The sequence below is a fragment of the Sapajus apella genome, unplaced genomic scaffold (genome assembly GCF_009761245.1).
Source record: "Sapajus apella isolate SASKATOON/1434 unplaced genomic scaffold, GSC_monkey_1.0 scaffold49, whole genome shotgun sequence".
NCBI lineage: Eukaryota > Metazoa > Chordata > Mammalia > Primates > Cebidae > Sapajus > Sapajus apella.
The window spans coordinates 15694485-15703638 of NW_022436989.1; the positions used below are offsets into that span (position 1 = coordinate 15694485).

At 44.5% G+C, this 9154-nt stretch overlaps 1 protein-coding gene across 4 annotated transcripts in view; it reads left to right on the plus strand.

Annotated features, from left to right (window-relative positions):
* The first annotated feature begins 5237 nt into the window (after nucleotides 1–5237).
* Nucleotides 5238–9154, plus strand: part of EGLN1 (egl-9 family hypoxia inducible factor 1) — a 55168-nt gene continuing 51251 nt past the window's right edge. For 2 of the 4 annotated variants that reach the window (XM_032242445.1, XM_032242443.1), the window contains exon 1: nucleotides 5238–6556. In XM_032242445.1, coding sequence (XP_032098336.1) covers nucleotides 5666–6556 — 891 coding nt within the window. In that variant the 5' untranslated portion in view covers nucleotides 5238–5665. The remainder of the gene's footprint in view (nucleotides 6557–9154) is intronic. The other 2 variants (XM_032242442.1, XM_032242444.1) reach the window with 1 other exon arrangement.

Consider the following 9154-nt stretch of genomic DNA (forward strand, 5'->3'; position numbering starts at 1 on the left):
ATGCCTGTAATCCCAGCTAGTTGGGAGGCTGAGACAGGAGAATCGCTTGAACCCAGGAGGCGGAGGTTGCGGTGAGCTGAGATTGTGCCACTGCATTCCAGCCTGGGGACCAAGAGCAAAACACTGTCTCAAAAAAAAAAAAAAAAAAAAAGAAAAGAAAGAAAGAAAGTCATTATTTTGCAACCGCTAATGAAATACTGGATTGAGTCACAATTAATGGATGCTAAAATAATGGATGGTGGGTGAAAAACATAATGTAGGAATCAGGCTGACACCACCTGAACCCATGAGCAATATTTAATCATAAGACAGGACTATCAGACATATGTGCCTGATGATGTGATGTAATAGGAAATACACAGCAACTATCATGAAGTATGCTTACCTAAAATTTAGAACCTCAATCTAATAAAAATCCTAGATCTGCTGGGTGTGGTAGCCCACGCCTGTAATCCCAGCACTTTGGGAGGCTGAGGCTGGTGGATCATGAGGTCAGGAGTTCGAGAGCATCCTGGCTAACACGGTGAAACCCAGTCTCTACTAAAAATACAAAAAATTAGCCAGGTAGTGGGTGCCTATAGTCCAAGCTACTTGGGAGGCTGAGGCAGGAGAATCCCTTGAACCCGGTTGGAGGTTGCAGTGAGCCAAGATTGCGCTACTGTACTCTATCCTGGGTGACAGAGTGAGACTCCGTTTCAAAAAAAGAAAATAAATAAATAAATAAATAAATTCTAGATCTGACTACCTATTTGCCGAAATAAGCGTAGTTTCACAAGGAAGTAATCAGCTAAATCTAGAATATGGGACATTCGGTTTTGGGATTTCTACAGTAAATCAGTGATATGAAGGGTGAGATGCTGGTAAAATTGAGTAAAAGGGACTTAAGAAACATGACAATTTGTGATGGTATTAGGTGAGGCGGGGGGGAAGAAACAACTAAGTTCAATGCATGGACCTTGTTTAGATCTTGAATTGGATAAAGCAACTGTAAACAGAATATTTGACATAATAAAAAAATTAGTATTTGTGGATGATGTATAGTGTTGAGATTTTTCTTAATTTTGTGTGATAATGGCATGGTGGATATGATTTTTGAAAGTTCTTATCAGATGTGCGTATTGAAGTTGGGATATGCTTTGTAATACTTTAGCAAAAAAAGGGGGCAACATAGTACGGAGAGGGTAGGGAAGAATTGTCTATCAACAAATGTTGATAATTGTTGAAGCTAATAACTGATAAACTTATTAGGGCTGAGGTTGATTATGCTATTATCTTTATTTTTGTGTATGTTTAAATTTTCCTACAAGAAAATGTTACAGGGAAAAATTACTTAGCTTTCTTCAACCTGGGTTGGTACAGTTACTGATTGTGACTATCCTAAAAGTTGGTTCAACATTAAGGTAATGTTTGCTAGAAAAAAAAATTAGATCAACACATTGTATAGTATCCCAGGTTTTTGAGCAATAAAAAAATTTGCTATAATGAGAGATGATTATAAATATTTGTTGTATTTCTGAGATGATCAATTTTAACGGGATTGGTGGTAATTTTTAAGTCATAAACTGATAAAGGGTTGATGATTGATAAATCTCCCCAAATATATAGAAAATCTATTTAATTATTTTATTTTCATAAGAGAACAACCTTGGTGGAAAGTACAGCTGTCTCCATGTACTTGGAGAAGCACATTACTCACGTGTGCATCTGGCAGAACCCCCAGTACAGACATGAGCAGGTGCTGTTTTCCAATGACACCTAATTGTATGTGTCCTAATACCATAGTTAGAAAATGGCTCAGATTTTTGAGTTGCTTTTCCCAGAACTCAAAGATCGTTTTCCTGTTTATCTTGGTGGAATGCCTATGCTATACTTGTGATTTTTCTTTTCTCTGTAACCTAGACTGTCACAGATGGAAGAAACAAGAGGTCATTAGTTAAGAATCAGATGTTTGATTTCTTGAGCAGAAAAGTTACTCTGTTGTGTTTTTAAAAACATTTTTAAAGGAGAAATAGGGTTACTCCTTGGAAGGTAGATTCTGTTCACTGGGCTTTCCTCAAAAGTCAACACAGTCGTTTCTAAATCCATTTCCTCCTTCAACTCTGTTCTTGTAGCTAACCTCAGCTTCGGCTCCTACGTCAGCTTTGCCTCTTTTAGTTCTTGTCAGTTCACAGTGGCTACTTCTTTACAGCTTGAGTAAATACTTGCAGAAGAGCAAAGGGAAGCCAAATAGGTGGTCAATTAGCTTTGTCTAAGTTGGTATGATATGGAGATGAAAGCACTCTTACTTTAATTCATTCTTCAGTTTCTATAACAGTTGCTCTTGATTAGGTTGGGGGCAGGACAAACATTTGTAATAATTTCTGGCTTTGAGAGACACAAGGCTTTCCTCGTCCCAGAGTATTAGTTAACCCGCCTTGTGCTCCTAAACATATAATCTTAAGGACTGGAAGGGACATTCATTGTCTCACCCTCTATTTGTTTCACCTTCTGTAAAATTGGCATAATAATGGTACCTACTTCATAGCATTGTATGATGATTACATTAGTTAATATTGGTAAAATGCTTAGAACACAGATTAGGCACACAATACTAAGCATAATGTATGTTTATAAAATAAATTCCTCTGTGCTGCCTTCCGTTAACATTTAAATAAGTAAATAAATAAATTAAATATATTCTTCCATGACATTCTGAAGTCTGTCTATAAGATCTGAGTAAGTGGCCACTGGTACAATGCTACTGGAGTTCCAGAATCTGGTTGGTGACAAGATTGTTCACCAGCAAATGGTGTGGTGAAAGCTCACTAATTTGGAATTAGTTCAGATTATTAAACCTGAATAGGTGAAAATCCTGGAATCAAGGATCTTTGGAACTATTTGAAATCAGTATTTTATATTTGCCCATTCTATTTATTAAAACGTTGCAAGTGTGATATTTGATGGGTTAAGTATATTTAGGATATACATGTTCAATTTGTGATTTTGTATACTTAATTGGAACAAGAAAGCTAATAAAGGTTTTGATATAGACATCAATTCTTTTAAGTAAACTTCAGTTAAAATATATGAGCAGAGCATATAGAGATGTAAATAATTTGTGGACACACCATAGACTGAAATAGGGAATTTAAAAGAAATTGTTGTAAGAATCAAGTTTCATGGAATGAGTGTTCCTAGTAAAGTTCTTGCTCTTGTGAATAATTAATAATCACTTATTAATAGTAAAATTAATAAAAATTAATAATCACTTACTATAGTAAAAGAAGACCTAAGAAGTATTAGACTCTACTTTTATTTAAGTTATACTTTACATAATTCATGTGTATGAAAAATGTTTTAAAAGTTTTTCATAAGCCACGAGATAGCTGCTTTACATTTTAAGAATTTCTGAATTAATTTGCTTGGATTTTATTAGTGCCAACAGCAGAGCTAGAGTCTTTCTAGCTTCTACATGAAGTGTGTTTCTAAACTGCTGAATCAAAACACAGGTTCAACTCTCTGAGGTGAATGCACACATAGCAAAGCAGTTTCACAGATAGCTTGCTTCTACGTTTTAAAGCCAATTCCTTTTTCTGTGTTCCCATTCCATCCTATTCATCCCTCTTTTAGGAAACTCCGAACTCTGGATTGTGGTTCTTTACATATCTGCCTCCTGCATTGGACTATGTGTCTCTGAGTGTAGTATGACTAATTCGTTTGTTTGTCAAGGACAGTGTAGCACACGGTACACTCCCAATACATTTGTTGAACAGCCTAATTAGTAATGTCTGCAACAATGACATTTTGCTGTATTTAATAAAGCTCTGGGAAAGTAGGATACACATAAGACAGATCCAGGTCTTAATTCTTTACAGAAATGTGGATTTTTAGTTCGGTTTGGAATTTGAAGACGTGAGTATATTTACCTCAGTTTCCCAAAGGACAAGCTAATTGGAATTATTATTCTCTTTCACCTGACTGGATCCCCAGACTGCCATTTACGTATGTAGCAGACTTTTATAACAGTTTTAAATTATGTATATTTGATGAAGAGGCTTTATATTTTTGGATTCAAGCTTTATTTTTTTTAATTCTACAACGTGGCTTATAGTAATTCCTTACATCCTGCTTTTGAAATACATATTGCAGCTTTTTTAAGCTTGGAAGGCTAAATCTCAAGGACTGAAGTTGAAGTATATTCAAGTGATACACAAGCCTAGCACCGCATTTTCCACAGTAAGTGTTCGATAAAGACTGTTAAACTCTAAGTCACAGGCCTTTTTATCCTTAAGACAAATAACAGCAGAAACATCCTTGACATATTTACGGTAAGGTTTTGATGCTCTATAAAACAAAGAATTGTATTCATCAGCGTAGCACAGATTCTATTAAAAATAAATGTGAGAGTCGTTAATGTAGTAGTACTGCTCACTTACTACCAAAATTAACTTTTCAGGGATAATTCCATCAGTTTAAATTGGATATTGGAATGAGCACTGATGACCTCCTTTGACTTGGTAGCCCAATCATGGGGTTTTGAACTCGGCGGGATTTCAAAGGTTTTAAAAATAAGTTTTTGACTTTAACCCTCAAATTTCATAACCTTTAAATTAGGTTGAAATGGGGCACAAGAGATTGGATTAACACCATAGTAATACTTATTTTTGTTCTTAACCATTTCACGGCTTCTTGAAATAGAGGCTGGATGGTGCAATGGAAAAAGCCTTGAAATCTGAGCGCCTGATTCCTGGATTCAGTCCCAGTCAGTTCTGCGTGACCTTGGGCAAGTTACTTTACTTCTCTGAATTTCCGTTTCCTCCTCTACAAAACGAGGATCGCAGTAGCCACCTTGCAACCCTAACTGGAGCGCGCCTCGCACAACTCGCGCCGGCCTGCAGGAAGAGCAGCCATGATTAGGCTCCGCCACCCGCTCGCGGCCGGCGCCCTCCCCCAGCAGGTGTAGGCGCTGTCCGCGCGGCCCCACGCCTTTCCGCCGCTCGCGGGCCGCCCTTCTGCGTCCCCGCGCAGGCCGCTGCGGGCTGAGGCAGCGCACCGGCCTCTGTGTCCCGGCCCCGCCCCGGGCGGAGGGAGGCGGACGACCCGGCTCCGAGGCCGAGGTCCGGCCCCGCCGAGTGCAGAGGAGCGCAGGCGGCCCAGGCGGCGCGCCAGCGCCCCAGTGTGAGCGCGGCCCCCGCCCCTCGGCCCTCCCCCCGGCCCTCCCTCCGCCCCCTCCGCCCTCGCGCGCCGCCCGCCCGGGTCGCCGCGGGGCCGTGGTGTACGTGCAGAGCGCGCAGAGCGAGTGGCGCCCGCATGCCCTGCGCTCCTCCACAGCCTGGGCCGGGCCGCCCGGGACGCTGAGGCGGCGACGGCGACCGAGGGGGCCGGTCTTGCGCTCCCCAGGCCCGCGCGCCCGAGCCCAGGTTGCCGTTCGCCGCACAGGCCGCGTTTTCTCAGCCCACGGCGGCGATGAGGCGGTGAGGCGGCCGCCGGCGCTGCGCCGCAGCCTAGGACTCGGAAGCGGCCGGGCCGAGGGCGCGGGGTGCCGGCCTCCCTGAGGCGAGGGTAGCGGGTGCATGGCGCAGTAACGGCCCCGATTTCTCTCCCCGCTCCCCAGCCTCGGGCGAGGCCGTCCGACCGCCACCCCTCCTGCTCGGGCGCAGCCGCCGCCGTTGCCGCCGCCGCCGCCATGGCCAATGACAGCGGCGGGCCCGGCGGGCCGAGCCCGAGCGAGCGAGACCGGCAGTACTGCGAGCTGTGCGGGAAGATGGAGAACCTGCTGCGCTGCAGCCGCTGCCGCAGCTCCTTCTACTGCTGCAAGGAGCACCAGCGTCAGGACTGGAAGAAGCACAAGCTCGTGTGCCAGGGCAGCGAGGGCGCCCTCGGCCACGGAGTGGGCCCGCACCAGCACTCCGGCCCCGCGCCGCCGGCTGCAGCGCCGCCGCCCAGGGCCGGGACCCGGGAGGCCAGGAAGGCAGCGGCGCGCCGGGACAGCGCCTCCGGGGACGCGGCCAAGGCAAAGGCAAAGGCCAAGCCCGCGGCCGACCCCGCGGCGGCCGCGTCCCCGTCTCGCGCGGCCCCCGGCGGCCAGGCCTCGGCAGTAGCTGCCGAGGCCGAGCCTGGGAAGGAGGAGCAGCCGGCCCGCTCGTCGCTGTTCCAGGAGAAGGCGAACCTTTACCCCCCGAGCAACACGCCCGGGGATGCGCTGAGCCACAGCGGCGGCCTGCGGCCCAACGGGCAGACGAAGCCCCTGCCGGCGCTGAAACTGGCGCTCGAGTACATCGTGCCCTGCATGAACAAGCACGGCATCTGTGTGGTGGACGACTTCCTCGGCAAGGAGACCGGACAGCAGATCGGCGACGAGGTGCGCGCCCTGCACGACACCGGGAAGTTCACGGACGGGCAGCTGGTCAGCCAGAAGAGTGATTCGTCCAAGGACATCCGAGGCGATAAGATCACCTGGATCGAGGGCAAGGAGCCCGGCTGCGAAACCATTGGGCTGCTCATGAGCAGCATGGACGACCTGATCCGCCACTGTAACGGGAAGCTGGGCAGCTACAAAATCAATGGCCGGACGAAAGTAAGTGTGGGCTGCGGGTTTGCGCTGGACATGCCCTTCTCGGCGGGCAGCCCCTCCTCGCGACTGTAACTGCCTAGGCTGAGGAGCAGCATTCCTCTGTATAGAAGGGACTTTTGTGTAGCACCCCATAAGGAAGACGGACAGAATTCGGAGTAGCTGTCTGATCTAGTTAGCCCCTTTGTGTCCTCTGTTTTCCACTTACTGCCAGTTCACAAACTTCTCCGGCTAATTGCATAGTTTTCTGGCTAAACGTAGGCACTTTAACTTTGCTACTTTCTTTCTTTCTTCCATTCCACTGTTAGTCACAATTCATACCTCAGTGGCGTTTTAGCCACCCAGTGAGGGGGTGTTAGAGTACCACCCAAAGCAAGTCCTGATGCTGCATCAGTCTTGTGTTTGCATAAGCTCTTAAATTCCCTATGCTGTCTGAACCACTCATCACATTTTGATTGAGAGCCAAACGCTGTGTTCAGTTAAGAATTTGCCGGCTGACCACAAAAAGGTAAATTTAAGCATTTAGTCGAAAGAGTCTCCATATTCAGGAAGAGCGTGGCTACTCCCCTCCCCCTCTTATAGCTCTTACCCTCTCCCTGTTCCTACTGTTTTGAAACCCATTACAAAAAGGGAAAAGAAGTATTTCCGTTTTCGGATCTCTCTGTGTAGGTAGGCTACATTTTTAGCATTGGTTTCCTTTATTTGCTTTGTTAATGTAATCCTTCTGTTGAAAAAGAACTATTTTGTAGCTTCCTGGAAAAAACAACACGGAATTGGAGCAGGAGGACTTGTTTTATCCTCCCAATTTGGTGAGATCTTTTTGTTTTCTCTTTACTGTTGCGTTTTTTCCTCCACAGATTTCTTCACTTCCTACCTAGTCTATTTTCTCTTTTTCTCCCTCATGGTAGACTCTTTCCTCCTTAATACTCTTTTGCAGGTCTTTTTCATTTTACTTCTCAGATCTTGATCTTTTCTTTATATCCAACCACTCCCAGGCCACCGCCTCCACCATCAGTCTCTGTCTGATTTTGTGAGTTTTGAGAGATTGACCTGGGAGAGCATCACACTTACATGTTTGTACACACATGCTGACTCTTCCCAGTGGTTCTTTTGTAGTGTGTGTGAGACCATCTGTTTTGACACTCATTACATGTGATTCTTAGGCTGCTCAGAAGGCTGAACATAGGCAATGAGAAAAATTATAAACATGAAAATTTTGTGGGGAAAAATTCAATGTGGAGTCTAATTTACGTATTGCCACTTCATTGCTGGGTAAAGGCACACATCTTAATTTCATGTAGTCTTAGGAACAGTTGAATCATATTAAACTGGTAGGAAAAGGGGGATCTGATGAAATCTCAGCCTTGGTCTTTAACTAGCTTTTCATTGATATTTTTTAAAAATGAACGTTGTCATGGATCACATCTGAACACAAGTCCTGAGCTCAGAGTAGGAAAGAAATTAGTTTGAGGGAACAGGGCTGTGAAGACTGACCAAAGTATATAGTTGAGACATAAGTTTAAATTGGATTGTTGAAGATGATGTACCAAATCTTTCTTGATCTGCTTTCCTTAGTTAATTTAGCTTTCCAAGTGCTTTCACCTGTCATTCTTAGATAAGGGACAGCAGACAGCCTGGCTCTGAGAGCAGTTGCTTCTGGTAGGGATGCTATTAGAAAATAGCTACCTCCTTCCTCAAGAGTTCTAGTGTTTGGGGTTTTAAGTCACCTAACTGTAGTACATAGTAGCAGGTAATAAGGGACTGGATGAAGAAGGAATGGCCTTTAAACGCTTTGGATTTGATCTTATGCTTATATTAATTTTAGGGACACAACTTCAGGATCTATAAATGATATTCAGGAATTCCTTTCATTGTACTTCCTGGCCGAAAGAGGTTTTGGTAATTGTGTTTGAACCTGTAATGTAAGTATTCCTGAAAAAACAAGGTTGTTTGCTTCTTGGAAATGAGAAGGCAATCAAAATACCACCCACTGTGTATTGAGCAACCACAGTATGTTAGGCATCAGATTAGGGTCAATACAGGTACAATCAGAGTAATTTTTTTTTTTGGAGACAGGGTCTTCCCTTTGTTGCCCAGGCTGGATGGAGTACAAGGGTATAAGCATGGCCCACTGCAGCTTCCACTTCCTGGGCTCAAGCGATCCTACCACCTCAGTTTCGAAGTAGCTGGGACTGTAGGCACAGACTGTGCTGTGCTAGACCAAATGAAAAAAAATTTTTTTGTAGGGTCAGGATCTTGCTGATTGTTTGATCTTGAACTCCTGGGCTCAGGTGATCCTCCTGCCCGGTCCTCCCAAAGTGCTGTAGTTACAGACTTGAGCCACCTCTTGTGGCCACAATAATCTTAATTCTGTGAAGTGAGTAGTGTTATTCCTAATTTACATTTGAGGGATTTTCAGCTCAGACTTGACAGAGGTCTACCACTTATAGTAACCTAGCTGGTGTTCAGGCTTAAGTCATTCAGCTATCAAACTTATGCTTTTTTTTTTTTTTTTTTTTTTTAACTACACTAGTTATAGGTAGAACATTAAATGAGATGTAGCTTACACACTGCTGGAACTGCAATTTGATATATATATTTTGT